Source organism: Pseudorca crassidens, chromosome 1 (genome assembly GCF_039906515.1).
Source record: "Pseudorca crassidens isolate mPseCra1 chromosome 1, mPseCra1.hap1, whole genome shotgun sequence".
NCBI lineage: Eukaryota > Metazoa > Chordata > Mammalia > Artiodactyla > Delphinidae > Pseudorca > Pseudorca crassidens.
In genome coordinates, this window is record NC_090296.1 from 101,295,348 (window position 1) to 101,310,747 (window position 15,400).

General features: G+C 45.8%; 1 protein-coding gene across 4 annotated transcripts in view; it reads right to left on the reverse strand.

Moving 5' to 3' along the window:
* GNB5 (G protein subunit beta 5) overlaps nt 1–15,400 on the reverse strand; it is a 43,541-nt gene that overhangs the window by 25,607 nt on the left and 2,534 nt on the right. For 2 of the 4 annotated variants that reach the window (XM_067747346.1, XM_067747363.1), the window contains exons 2-3: nt 3,843–3,979; nt 324–365 (exon numbers count right to left, since the gene is read on the reverse strand). In XM_067747346.1, the coding sequence (XP_067603447.1) occupies nt 324–365; nt 3,843–3,979 (179 nt within the window). Of the gene's footprint in view, nt 1–323; nt 366–3,842; nt 3,980–4,751; nt 4,849–12,881; nt 12,962–15,400 lie in introns of those variants that run through there. The other 2 variants (XM_067747375.1, XM_067747356.1) reach the window with 2 other exon arrangements.

Genomic DNA, 15,400 nt, shown 5'->3' on the forward strand with positions numbered 1-15,400 from the left:
TCATCAGCCAGAAGAAAAATCCTAAATGCGGTAGTAGCACGTGTGAATGCGACAAGTTTCGGGGCCATGCCCTTTCCTGTTTCCGTATCGGCACCCTCGGTGTTCGCCCTGCATGCTCTTCTCTGGGCGAGGGGTTCGGCTCAAGAGAGGAATGAACGCTACAGTGGGCTGCTGAACCATCCGAACACGGGTGGGCTTTCGTCAGGTTTGCACCCCCAAATAGGCTACTGAAGGGCAGGGAGACCAGTAGTGGGGTGCTTGGAGAGGACGAGGACAGGGCTGGGGTTCTGAAGTGCCTCAATCCACCAGGGACAATGCCTTACCTTGTTAGTAGTGAAGGAATCCCACACGATCACCTTCCCATCCTGGAAGGAAATGAGTGAACAGTTGAACAAGCTAGAGGTCACCACTGGGGAGATGGGGGGGGAGGGGCAGTATAGGGGTAGGGGATGAAGAGGTACAAATTGTTATGTATAACATAAGCTACAAGGATATATTGTACAACACAGGGAATACAGCCAATATTTAATAATAACTATAAATGGAGTACATAACCTTTAAAACTTGTGAGTCACTATACTGTACACCTGTAACTTATATAATATTGTACATCAACTACACTTGAAGAAAAACAGAAAAGAGTGAACAGTTCAAAAATTGTCAACAAGCCCTAACACGTTAACTGCTGAGAACCTCATGGAAAGCCAAGTCCAGCTGGGCAGTGCCAAGTGGAAAGCCAGAGCAAGTATCTGGACAATCAAGACCCTCCAACCCATCCTTGAAGAAATGCGAGTAGGTGGCGACGGCACTTTCCAGCATGATGCAAGTCTCAGTTCTCAACCTTGCATCCCTTGTGTAGATACAATGACAGAAAGCAACACTCAGACACTTCTTTTATGCCAATTATAAACCAAGCACAAATTGTTGGTAAACTGTCATCACCATCGTACCCCGAATGTCAGTAAGTTATACAGGGATAAGGTAAAGCTGAAATTACTTTCAGATGCCTGACAGTAACTAACGGTCCCCCCACCCCACCTCCCCAGCCTGTCCTCCCTACCATTCGCCTGAGTCCACGTTCCCTGCAGGACCGTGTAAGAGCCCCACCCCACTCTTCACCCCCCCTCCCTCTGTGGAAGCTGTGGAGGGGGACTGGGTGGGCCTGACATCAGTCTGACTCCCCCAGGTGCTCAGGGACATCACAGCCTCACCCCCACCCACCCTGCAAAACAACATGGGACTCACACCTATGATGGTGGGGGCCCCCGTGAGCAGCTGTTCCGGAAACAAAGAGCACTCCCTGTGGAGGGTGAGCTCTGGGCGATGCCACAGACAACACGGCCACTTTCACTGCGATCCGCTCTGCAGCCCCAGTAGGGGGTGTGGGGAGGGGCTATGATGCCATCTGTTTGTAACGCAAACCCATCAGAGGTAAACCCACGTAAGCCCCGGTGACTGCAGCGCAGTCGTCTACCCAGAATGTGGTGTGAGGGTTGTCTGGGCCCCCAGGCTCCCGTTGGCAGTGGAGGGGGACGGCTGAGCCGACCTCCTTCAGCACGTGGGTCCCCCCCACATCCTCAGGGATGGAGAATCTGCAGTCTCCACCGCAGGCTTGATTTTTTTTAATCACTCAAGCCACTTGGAGCCAGATCTGGTGAGCGAGGTGAATGCCACTTAGGGGCGCCAGCAAGGTCTGAGTAATGAAAGTGACACAGCTGCCTGCTTCACTTGATCTGATGGAGGGTTTCCATATTCACGCTGCGTGGGGCTGAGAGGCCGTGATCAAAGGCAAAGTCGGCGGTTTGGGGCCTTTTAAGACTCCTAAGCACATTTGTGCTTCTAATTTTTCTGACTAAACGCCCATACATGCTGTGTGGGTGAATTAGATAACAGAGCAGAGGGCTGCGGCGGGGCGGGGGGTAGAGACTCAGTGTATCACCCAAGTCAGCGTTCCCTTCAGAGGCTTCCTCCACCGCACAGCCCGCCTGCCTGGCTCCACCGCCCACCTACTGTGCGCTCTGGAGAGAGAAAGGCAACCAAGAAGCTAAAAGCAGTCTCATAACTAAATGTGGTCCCTCCGTGAGCACAGACACCGGGGGCCTACGTACCTGGAGAGACTGTGCCTCCACCCCAAACCCCAACCCACTCAGTCAGGCAGATGAATTTCCTGCCTTTTAAGGGAGAAAGGCTGCTCTGAGTCACTCAAAGTCTGTTCCAGAGCCCTTCTGCTGTTTCCCACCTTCCTCCCTTCCCCCACCCACCTCTCCGACTCCCTCTGCAGTAGAGGTGGATGGATGGAGTCAGTCAGCAGTGCTGAAGCATCCCTCCTCCTCTCCCACCCTCTCTAGTAAGAGTGGTACACGAGCGACAGAAAGTCCAACATATGGCATCCTTTTAAGGATTAAAAAAAAAGTCTAAAAGGCTAGGTGGCAACATGTACATCTCAACAACCACTTTGTAAAAAGGAGCCTTTGGAAAAAAGTCTAGAAAGAGGTGCTCTAAGATAATAATGATTGTAACAGGGTGGTAGGGGTAAAAACCTTTTCTTTTTTCCAGTTAAATACATAACTGATACATTAAATATTTTTATGAACATTAAAAAAGCAAGTGCAACGTGATAGACTAGATTTGCAGGTAATACAGGAGATTAATAACACCTGTCCTATCAAACATAGTACCGACAGAGATATTAGAACTCATGGGTTATTTAGAATAGGTACAGTTTTGATACTTAAAAGGGTTATAAATAAAAACCAAATTTTCCTTTGAAAAAGCTGGACTAAAGGCAGAGGCAGGGGTCGGGGGGGCGGTAAACTGGCCATAAAAATATATGACTTCAGTTTATGGTTTTATGTTCAACAAATGTAACATCAAAATAGACATAAAAAGCATTAAGCAGTGGTGGCTAGCCTCCTGAAAGACATGTCCTTGTCCAGGCCCCTCCGTCATTATATCGGTGTTGGTCTGTGTGACCATGGAATGCAGAACGGAAGGAATGTCACTTCTGAGGCCAGGTCATCAAAGACAGCACGGCTTCTGCCTTTGTCTCTCTCTCCTGCTCTGGTGGAGGTCAGCTACCATGTCGTGAGCAGCCTGATGGAAAGGTTCATATGGTGAGGAGCTAAGGCCTTAGCCAAGAGCCATGTGAGTGAGCCATTTTGGAAGGGAGCTTCTGCCTTAGCCAAACTGTCTAATGACTGCATCCCTGACCAACATCTTGACTGCAACCTTGTGAGACACCCTGAGCCAGAACTATCCGGCTGAGCTGCTCCTGATTCCTCACTCTCAGAAACCATGTAAGATACGAAATATTCACTGTGTAAGTTGTTAAACCTGGGGGTAATCTGTTATGTAGCAGTTTAATAACTAATACATAAGATGTAAAAATAAACCATGTCAGCTATATAAAATGAATGAAAAAAGTATACTTCACAAAATACATAGTTTAAATTTGTTCTTTAAGGCATAAAAACTGCTAAACTCTTAAACTGAAAGAAGCCACAATGGCACTTCAACCACTTACGCCCTCCACTTGGAGAAAAAAACCCCCTAATTTAAAAATGGTTTCACTTACAAATAAGACCTTGAAATATACTCAGGAAGAAAATGTTTGAATGGTTTGTAAAATAGAGTTCATAATATTTCAGTTATTACTAATTTCAAATCTACCCAAATTAGTGAAGTTTTCAAGTACGCCAGAGAATTCTTACCGGGGTAACTCGTGTCCTTTGGCGAACAGGCAGAGACATAACATTCGGAGAGGGTCTTTTGAAAAGGACGGCTCTTTCCCTTCAGCTTACAATCAGAAATGTGCCCACCATCACCTGACAGGTGTGACGTACCTGCGAGGAGCTCACGATCCTCCTCTTATCCTTGCACCAGTCCATGCACAGAACCTTGTTCCCGTGGCCTTTGAGGGTCCTTCTGGTCTTCATGACAAACTGCCCCAGGGCCTCCACGCGCTCGGCCACCTGGTGCACTGCAAGGACAAGACACACTCAATCCCGTGACCAAGGACCAGGTCTGAGCCACAAGTTGGCACAGGGAAGCCATCGGCGCTTCACTCTCCTGCGCTTTACCCTATTGCCCTCGCGATGCTGTCTCTTTCAAGCTCAGGAGAAGGCAGAGACACGCTGTCATTCTCTCTGTGTTTAAGACCCTACATTTATAACATATAATATCGTGCATCAACTATACTTCAATAAAAAATGACCCTGTTTTTCAAAGCACTTCCATATATGCACGTTGAGGGAATAAGGACAGGACTGCCTCATATCTGCAAAGCTCTACATAGAACTCTCCTACTGAAGGGCCACAGCTCTGCAAGGCGGGCAGGTAGGCAGTGGAGTGAGATCGCTATTCCCTTTGAATGGGTGAAGAGACTGAGGCTTACAGAGGTTATCCGGTGGATACGAGTTCATACAACTGACCAGGAGCAAAGTGGGGGCTTCTGGTTCTTTTACCTACTACTTTCCAGTCACAGGGACAAGTGACTTTACAGAAACCGTCCTATCAGGTGCCAGGACGTGCACCATCTGCTCAACAGCAGGCCCTGTGTTTCCTCACTGGTCCCCCCCATGCCGGGCACGGGTCTGGGACATGGTAATTGCCCAATCCACGTGCTGCAGGAAAGAGCAAATTGACTGACCCTCCAAACAGTACACTGTGGATTTACTGAAAACTCACAGGGCGGGCAGAGATCAACGCAACATTCCACAAGTCTGAACACATGATCTGCAGAAGGCACATACCTCAGGAAGGCACTCCAAAAATCAGTCTCTCAGGGGCTGGGAACATAGCCTCTTTCCTGAGGTCAAGGGAGAGCTTTTGGGGGGGCTTTTGGAGAGGCTGTCAGAGGGAGACAAGTTCACGCGAAGTAGCAGAAAGGGCCCCAGAAACCGTCCAGTCCATGCCGTCATTGTGGAGGTGAGGAAACTGAGGTGGGGGTCACGTGGCTTCTGTCCCCTTGTGCGGCGCCACTCCCTTTCAGGTTGGAGGCTGCGCCGGGCTCCTAACCCCAGCTCTGCTTCTCCTTCCTCTAAATCTCTCAGCTGGGCCTTTTTCTGGGCAGGTGGGGAGGAGGGAAGGGGGCATTCTAGGCCGGGGGACAGCCCCAGGAAAGGTGTGGTGTCTTGGCACAGACAGAACACCACGGGTAGAGAGAGGCAAGGCACCGGCTCTGGCCTTCCCAGGGAGCTGCTGGCGCTCGCTGGGGAAGTGCCCACCTCCCTCACTTGAAGCCTGGGCTGAGGGGCTGACTCTGTGCTTTAACCCTTGTGACAACAGTGCCCCTTCTCAGGAAATCCTTCCTTCCTTCTTCCCTCCCCTCTTCCCTTCCTTCTCTTTAAACACTTCAGTGTGTATTTCTTGAAGACAAGGAAACTATCAAAGTCAGAGAACTGACACTGAAACAATACGATGTCTAATCTATAGACCTTATTGAGATGCTCTCCTTTGTCCCAACAATATCTTTATAGCAAAAGAAAACCTAAGATCACGTGTTGCAGTCACTGGTCGCTTTCCTTCCTGTCTAGTTATTTTGTTCCCCAACCTGCGCTTGTCTGATGCTTCCTCAAGATTAGCTTTGGGTAATGCACGTTTGGCAGGGACACCACAGACTAGCGCTGAGGTCCTGCCCTGAACACCTGTCCCATCAGGAGGCAGCCCGCTAGTCCCATCACCAGCAATGTTTACTCGGATCATTTGGTCAACGTGGCGTCTGCCAGGGTTCTCCACTGTACAGTTACCATTTTGCCTTTTGTCATGAAAAAGTACTTTGTGGGGATGTACTCTGAGAATATATAAACATCACAATACTCCTCAAACTTTAATACCCTACTTTTAACATCCATTCATGATTCTTGCCTGAACCAATTATTATGATGGTTGGTAAGTAGTGACTTCTAATTCCATCATTCCTTCTGCATTGTTTAGTTGACTTTCTAATATAAAGAGGAGTGTTCCTTCTTCCCCAATGTATTTATTCATTCGTTTACCTTAGTAGGGACTCATGGATTCTCATTTTATTCAAGAAGTTATAATCCTTTACTACTATTTCTTTTGATGCCCAACTCATCCCTGATTTGCTCAGTGCGAGCCCTATCAGGCAGGCTCCCGAGAACTTCCCACACGTCCCCATCATCCTCGGAGCACGTCTTCTTGCGGGCTCATGTTCCCTCCCTGCCCTAGCCCTGGAAGCAGACATTTATTTCTCCAAGAAGTCTTGGTTTCTTTTAGTTGCCCCATTTCTTTGTGATGAAATAAAAATGAGAGAACAGGTTAAAAGTCTCTGTGAAAACCCACGCTGTAAAAAGTACTTGCTAAACTTTATAAAGTGCTACACGAGTGTGCAATTATTATGCCATCGCTTCTGCGAAGACATCGCATTCTTTATTGCCACCAACGGCATGTTAGTCTTTTATGGAAACATTCTTTACAAAAACGTATTGAATGCAATTTAAAAACAGACTGAAGGTTTCTAATTTCTTATAGGCCTTTTACACAAGCCTATACCAGCTCAGAGCTGTCAGCATATTCTAGTTAGTATTTTACTTTGAAACTTCATACCAATATTAGTGCTGCTTCCCCCAGTTCAGCATTAGGACAATCATAGCCATTTAATGTCACTCTTACCAAAAAAAAAAAAAAAAAAGATGACTCGCCAACCAAAACAGGGCCTCCCTGCAAAGCAAGAATTTGAACACATCCCAACTATTAATTATTTTTTCTCACTGCATTTTCTCTTCCCATATATAGATTCACTCCCAACCTACTCTATCCTGTTTCTGTCTGCCAAATCTCACATCTGCTGAATTAAAGACTTTTTAAAAAACTTTAAACACCGGAAAGTAAAAACAAAAACCAAAAAACTGGGAACGAGTGGAACATGCTCTGTAACTCATTTGTGGGAGCTTGGTTCAGGACAGATGTGGCTTCTCTCCTTTGCCTTCTGATGAACCATGACTTCAGGATTTAACTTTTTCTTTTTTAAAGAAAGAAATGATGAACACGGCTAGCTGGTTTCTATAATAATAACTTACTAGAATAGAATGGTAGCCTGTTAAGAAATTCCACTAGAAGGTAAGTGGCAGGAGGATGGAGTGCTGTCTTGTTGGATCTCCTTGGAGCATTCACTGCAACAGAGCGGTCAGGAGCCCGGGCTCCGGGTCACAGTCCTGCGCAGTCGCACACCAGCTGTGCAACCGTGAGCCTCCGCTCACCTTCCTGCCCCCTCGCTTCCCTCATGGGGTTGTTGGGACAACTATCCCAGCCTGGCACAAAGGGAGCACTCAATGAATGTTAGCTATTACTCTCCAGCTTGGCACACAGTGGGTACCCAGTAAATATTTATTGAAAGGATAAAGGGAATGCTCAGTGATTACTAAATTTCAGTCAACTGCAGCAATCCTAGGCAGCAGGTTTTGGTGGGCTAATCTAACTTTTCAGCCCCTTTCCCTTCTTTTTCTGTACCTCTCTCTACCCCTAACCCATCATCTCTGCTTCAGCTGCCAACCAACTCCTAAATTTATCAGCGCAAACTTGCTAGTACTGGCAGTGGGAGCCTCACTCGTTTCCTGATCCAAGGAGTCCGAATCCATGGGATGGAGCCAGGATGCTGCATTTCCACATACTCCCCAGGTGAGTTATACCCACTAAAGGTGGAGGTGGGGCAGCTCTGAGAAGGTTCAGAAAGGCAGCTTCTTGGATGGGAGGGTGGGGCGGAGAAATGGGGCAGATAAGGGGAGGATTCCAGAGTCTGTGGTTGAGAACACAATGATGCCTCAAACCCCAACGGACAATTCAGAAAGGAGCTGGTTGGGGAGAAAGCCATAATTCAAAAAGATACGTGCACCCAGCACCCATACGTGCACTGCAGCACTATTTACAATAGCCAAGACATGGAAACAACCTAAATGTCCACTGACAGAGGAATGGATAAAGATGTGGTACATATATACAATAGAATACTACTCAGCCATAAAAAAGAATGAAATAATGCCATTTGCAGCAACATGGATGGACCTAGAGATTATCATACTAAGTGCAGTAAGTCAGAAAAAGGCAAATATCATATGCTATCACTCATATGTGGAGGCTAATTTTTAAAAATGATACAAACGAACCTATTTACAAAACAGAAACAGACTTACAGGTATTGAAAACAAACTTATGGTTACCAAAGGGGAAACGTGGTGGGGAGGGATAAATCAGGAGCTTGGGATAACATACACACACTACTATATATAAGACAGATAACCAACAAGGACCTACTGTATAGCACAGGGAACTCTACTCAACATTCTGTGATAACCTATATGAGAAAAGAATCTGAAAAAGAATGAATATATGTATATGTATAACTGAATCATTTTGCTGTACACCTGAAACTAACACAACACTGTACATCAACTATACTCCAATAAAATTTAAAAAAGAAGAAATAAAGGAGCTGGTTGGGAATTAAGATGGTAAGCGCTCTTTCTTATGAATGATGTGCAGGTAGGGTAGTTGCTGGAAACTGAAAGCCATGGCTGGAACTCAAGAAGAGGGATAGAGCTGGAAGTATAGGCTAGTAACTGTCTACTGCTTGAATGATGTTTCCCTCCTATGCGCCAAATGCTTGGGTACAGAAAAGAAGAAGACAGTTCCTGCTCTTACTGGGCTCGCAGTCTGCAAGGCATGGACAGGCCAGCACACAGGTAACCACTGCAGTGTAGTGAGAAGGTAGCTAACAGAGGTGTTGGGGAGCCGAGGGCAACATGGCTGACTACGCTGCAGGTGCAGCCATTGGAGGAGACGTCACAGGAACCTGGTTTTGAAGGATGCATAGGAGTTGGGGTAGGGAAGGGGGAGGCAGGAAATTAGTTTCTTACCATTTACTTTTGTTCGTTATTCAGTAAAATGGAAGACATGACCTAATCCATGGGGTGTGCTGTGGTTTAATAGGGAAAGCAAATTAAAGTGCTTAACGATATTTGGCTGGCCAGGAATCAAAAATGTACAGGTGGGGACTAGGGCTCTGAGGACCAAAACACTGGAAACAACATGACCTGGAAGAAAGAGAGCTTCTGAAATGGAAGGGCCATGAAATGTCAAACGTAATTACCTGTCATTTTTAATGACGGCAGAACATTCCACTTATGAATATACCATTAACTAAAAATCCCCAACCAGTGGACACTTACTTTGCTCCAGGGCCACTGTGATACCCTTGCATTGTATCACCTCCTTAGATAAATTCCAATTTGTGGCATTGCTGAGTTAAACAGAAAGCACATTTTTGAAGGCTTTCAATGCCCATTGCCATTATCCATCATTTACTGTGTGTCTCCCGCGTGACAGGTGCTGGGCTGAGAGTTTTACACGTGGTCTGAGGTCACAGGCTTTATCTCCATTTCTACCAAAAAGAAAACAGGCTCAGGGAGGCTAAGGACCTTATGCACACACAGACTTGGGCCTCTAAGGACAGATAAACACCTCCCATCGTGGGGTAAACTCTGGGCAGGTGGCTGTGATTCTTTAGAAAATCAAGGACTAGGTGAGGCAGTGACAAAGGCTTCCTGGTCCAGAAGACACCCCAACCTTGGATCCCTCCCACTTCCTGATGTAGCCAGAGCAATGGGTCATTTAGACCAAGAGTCAAGAAACCCGCCCTCACCTGGCTCAGCCACCACCTGGCAGGGAGAGGGGTGCCAAGTCAGAGCCAAAAGAAACCTTAGCAACTCGACAAGCAGTGCCCAGCATCACTCCCAGGCACCCTGTGCGGGGTGTCCTGTGTGCAGGGCTGAACCCTCCCTGCCCGGGGCCTGGGGTCAGGCAGTCATGTGGAGCAGTTGTTTTCAAACTTCTATTTGAGTTGCACAAGGCTCCCTCCCCCTGCCTGCTTCCACTTTCTCTCATAGATAAAATCTTACTAGAAGCCCAATCTAGAAACGAGACAGAGCAAAGCCAGGCTGGTGAACAGTCGAGCGAGCTGCTGGGTTCAGAGGCGCTTCTGCTCTGCACACCTCGAGCCCAGGGGCTCCCAAGGTCCAAACAGCAAGCGTGCAGGCCCACGTAGGGCGCCAGCCCTGTCACTCCTCAGAAAGGAAAATGAGGCCTGAGAGGAGGGCACACTTATAAATTAGAGGTAAACAAATGTGTCCTCTGAGCCTGTACCCTCCTCTGTAAAACGAGGGTGTGAAGAGTTTATCTATGGGGCCTTGGAAATGACCTGTAATACTGGCTTCAGACAAAGATGAACTTTTCATCAAGATGTGGCTTCCCAGGGTATACGCCCAGTAGTGGGATTGCTGGGTCATATGGTAGTTCTATTTGTACTTTTTTAAGGAACCTCCATACTGTTCTCCACAGTGGCTGTATCAATTTACATTCTCACCAACAGTGCAAGAGAGTTCCCTTTTCTCCACACCCTCTCCAGCATTTATTGTTTCTAGATTTTTTGATGATGGCCATTCTGACGGGTGTGAGATGATATCTCATTGTAGTTTTGATTTGCATTTCTCTAATGATTAGCGATGTTGAGCATTCTTTCATGTGTTTGTTGGCAATCTGTATATCTTCTTTGCAGAAATGTCTGTTTAGGTCTTCTGCCCATTTTTGGATTGGGTTGTTTGTTTTTTTGTTATTAAGCTGCATGAGCTGCTTGTAAATTTTGGAGATGAGTGGATAAAGAAGATGTGGCACATATATACAATAGAGTATTATTCAGCCATTAAAAGAAACCAAATTGAGTTATTTGTAGTGAGGTGGATGGACCTAGAGTCTGTCATACAGAGTGAAGTAAGTCAGAAAGAGAAAGACAAATACCATATGCTAACACATATATATGGAATCTAAGAAAAAAAAATGTCATGAAGAACCTAGGGGTAAGACGGGAATAAAGACACAGACCTAGTAGAGAATGGACTTGAGGATATGGGGAGGGGGAAGGGTAAGCTGCGACAAAGTGAGAGAGTGGCATGGACATATAAACACTACCAAACGTAAAATAGATAGCTAGTGGGAAGCAGCTGCATAGCACAGGGAGATCAGCTCGGTGCTTTGTGACCACCTACAGGGGTGGGATAGGGAGGGTGGGAGGGAGGGAGACGCAAGAGGGAAGAGATATGGGAACATATGTATATGTATAACTGATTCACTTTGTTATAAAGCAGAAACTAACACACCATTGTAAAGCAATTATACTCCAATAAAGATCTAAATAAAAAAAAAAAGAAAAAGAAAAAGATGTGGCTTCCTCTCAACTTTCAGGGAATAGTTTTGCTATTTATTTTATAATCAGTGCACACAGGAACCTAAAGTAAAATGTAGAACGTGGAGGTCAATACACAAGAACTCAAGCCATGTAACTTCATAAAGTGCAATTATGCAACAGCGTCATTCCTGTTGTTCCATGAGGCCGTGAAAAAATAACCCCAGCATGAACACGCTCTAAAATTTCCCTTAAAATGAACACTGTGAAATTGATTGTAAATACAGAACACAAGTTCAAAGACATATGAGAGGTCTTAAATACGAAAACAGAACTATTTTAAAAATGATCTTGGGGGCTTGCCTGGTGGCGCAGTGGTTGGGAATCTGCCTGCCAATGCAGGGGACACGGGTTCGATCCCTGGTCTGGGAAGATCCCACATGCCGCGGAGCAACTAGGCCCGTGAGCCGCAACTACTGATCCTGCGCGTCTGGAGCCTGTGCTCCGCAACAAGAGTGGCCGCGATAGTGAGAGGCCTGCGCACCGCGATGAAGAGTGGCCCCCACTTGCCGCAACTGGAGAAAGCCCTCACACAGAAGCGAAGACCCAACACAGCCAAAAATAAATAAATATTAAAAAAAATGATCTTGAATAACTTACTAAATTTTGCACCAACATACAGTCTTGTGATGGCCACAATTTGGTAGAAGATCAAAGGAATCAAGGAAGAAAACTTATCCAAAGCTAATTTTTGAAAACTCATTCTGTCTGATTCTACCCCAAGGTAGAATGGGGTGGGATGTATACAAAACCCTCACACACCTGGATGGAAGGAAAATATTTATAAGCACATTACCTCACTTGTGTTAGAGATTTTTTTTAACATCTTTATTAGAGTATAATTGCTTTATAATGGTGTGTTACTTTCTGCTTTATAACAAAGTGAATCAGTTATACATATACATATGTTCCCATATCTCTTCCCTCTTGTGTCTCCCTCCCTCCCACCTTCCCTATCCCACCCCTCTAGGTGGTCACAAAGCACCGAGCTGATCTCCCTGTGCTATGCGGCTGCTTCCCACTAGCTATCTATTTTACGTTTGGTAGTGTTTATATGTCCATGCCACTCTCTCACTTTGTCGCAGCTTACCCTTCCCCCTCCCCATATCCTCAAGTCCATTCTCTAGTAGGTCTGCATCTTTATTCCCATCTTCCCCTAGGCTCTTCATGACCACTTTTTTTTTTTTTTAGATTCCATATATATGTGTTAGCATACGGTGTTTGTTTTTCTCTATCTGACTTATTTCACTCTGTCAGAGATTTTTGAATTGCCCCAAAACCATAAATTAGCCACAGACAAAAAAGCCTGAATTCCTGAATTAAAAGTTGGAAGGGTTAAGTTATGGTATAGCCTTTATGATGGAATACTATATGGTTCCAAATCATAATTTTTAAATACTGACATTAAAAAGAACTGTAAAATGGCATGAGGAGCTATTCAATCCATTGGGTTAAATTAAAACTAGACTCATACAAAAAAAAAAACTAAACTCAAACTATACCTACTACAATCCCAAGTATGCTTATAAATACATACACAGACATGAAAACGTAAGCTATAAAGTCCCAAGTAAGCTTATAAACACACACACAAACATGAAAACATCAAAATATTAAAAGTGGCTACCTCTGGGTGGTGGGGTTATGGATGACTTGTTCTCCTGTATTTCTGAATCTGCTACAGTGGCGTTAGCATATTATGACAGTTTTCTAGCAAGAGGAAGGGGCGGGGAAGTGAAAGGCAAGTTTGCTTTCTGCTCCTTCTGACACCACAGGCCACACATGGGAGAGCAGCCGGAAGCAGATTACTCTGCTGGGAAACTCACTTTTATAAGCCTCAGTACACGCAGCATATTTCCTTAGAACGTGGAAAAAGTGGATCAACATATTTGCTTCAGACTAATCCAGAAATACGGTTTTCCTAAATTTCTCCTTACACTGTAAAGTCAGAATAGTCCAAGGCTCTAGCCACAAGTTCACAAAGTCACACTTAGAACACAAAGAAAAGGGAATAGTATCAGATGATAAATCCTATGGTTTCCCATATTTCGTCTGATTTTTAACCTAAAGACATTACACAAATCTTTTTTGAGCTGCTCTGCTCCTAGATAATAACAGAATCTTCCCCAAAGGAGCTGGGAACCGGAATGAAGTCATCCCCAAACAGGCCCACAAGGCTGCCACATATGTTGGCCAAAATGAACACGGCCTCCCTCCTGCTGTCTGCTTTCAGTCTGTCTTCCAGATCATTTGTCCCTTTAATTTCAAGTTGAGGACTCTTTAAAACTGAACTCTCTCCTTTTCTCTGGATCTTGACTCCCATTTCAGTATTCATTTTTTATTATAAAAGCAATAAATGCACACATGTGTATAAAGTAAAACGTACCTCTACATCCCCCCACTCCCCTCTCTAGAGATAACAAGCTTCCTGTGTCTCCTGCCACAAATTTAATGCATATACAAGCAGCTCTTGTTTAAGCTAATGAGACTATATCATACACACTGTTGGGCACTTTTTTTTTCTTACTCAATACTGACACCTCTTCACACACACGCACACAGATTTAGTTTTTCGTTTCTGTTTTTTTTCCATTTTAATGTGACTCTCAGCCTTCTGAGAGACCATCTAGCATGGTGAGAAGGAGAGCTGTACTCCCCATTTGCCCTTAGAGTAGCTGCATAACCTCTGGGAAATCCCTTAACCCTTCCCTGGATCTCTGCTGCTACTTCAGCCCCAAGGAAAGGGGAGAGGGTTGTTGGGAGGGGAAGAAAACTTCTTGTGCCCGAAAACTGAGGCTGAAGCAGGTGACCCCTCTAGTTTCAAGAGCTGTGTGATAGGCCCCCCCAAAGATGTCCACATCCTAATTCTCAGAACCTGTGAATATGTCACCTTATGTGACAAAAGGTGCTTTGAAGATGTGATGAAGTTAGGGATCTAGAGATGGGAAGAGTATTCTGAATTATACAGGTGGGCCCAATGTAAGTAATTACAAGGGTCCTTATAAGAGGGAGGCAGGGGGATCAAAGTCAAAGAAAGAGATGTGATGACAGAAACGAGGTTGGAGTGGGGTGGGGTCACAAGCCAAGGCATGCAGGCAACCTCTAGAAGCTGGGAACAGCAAGGAATGGACTCTCCCACAAAGCCTCAGAAGGAATGCAACCCTTCCGACCCATTTTAGATCTCTCATCTCCAGAACTGTAAGAGAATAAATTTATGTTGTTTTAAGACACTATGTTTATGGAGATTTGTACAAGAGCGATAGGAAACTAACACAAGCTGTCACCTCATGGTTCTAAAATGCCTGAGAATCCAACAAGCGAGCACCTACCCATGGGAGAAGGTAAGCAGAAGGCGATGACGGAAAACATGTGGAGAGAAGCAGGAAATGCTGGAGGAATGAGGGGAAAGGCAGGGCAGGGGCCCGAGGTCTGGGGCTGTGGAGTTTGATGTAGGCTGGCTTCCCCTTAGGCCACCCATAAAGGCCATTTCCTGTAGTTAAAGTTGGCCCAGGGTCTGACTTGGGAATGAGGGTCCAACAAAATGGATGCTGGTTTGAGGGTCAAAGGGATGGGAGCTGAAGAACTGAGAGTCTGAAGTTCAGTTAAGGTCTCTTTCCTCCAAGTTTATGCTCTGTAGTTTTGTTGTGTTGAGTTTTTTACAGCAAGAATTTGGGCAAGTCAGAGCTAACAGAAGGCTGAACAACTGTCCTGATTTGCCCAGGACTGAAGGCTTCCCAGTATGCAAGGCTTTCCGTTTTAAAACCAAGAGTCCCAGGTGCACCAGGATGACTTGGTCACCTTGGCTACGGCCTAAAGACCTTTCCCCGACCAGGGTAGGGGCTACAGGGCAACCTATGATTTAACATCACCAAAATGCAAAAACGCGCATGCTCAGGAAGAGGCTGAGAGACTGGAAGAGAGAAGAGCCCAGGGATCATGGAGATCTCTGTGGGAGAGACTGCGGTCACAAGAGGAGAAGCAGTGCTGCGTGCTTACAAGACCCCGGGGGGCTGTGACGGAGTGACTCTCCTGTTCACCCTTGTGGATCCTGAAGACACCAGGGATAGGACAGGGCTTAGGGTCAAAAGGAAGGCTTGACCCACGTGCCATAGTCCTCAAAAACGGAGGGAGCCTGGCTGGGGGGTC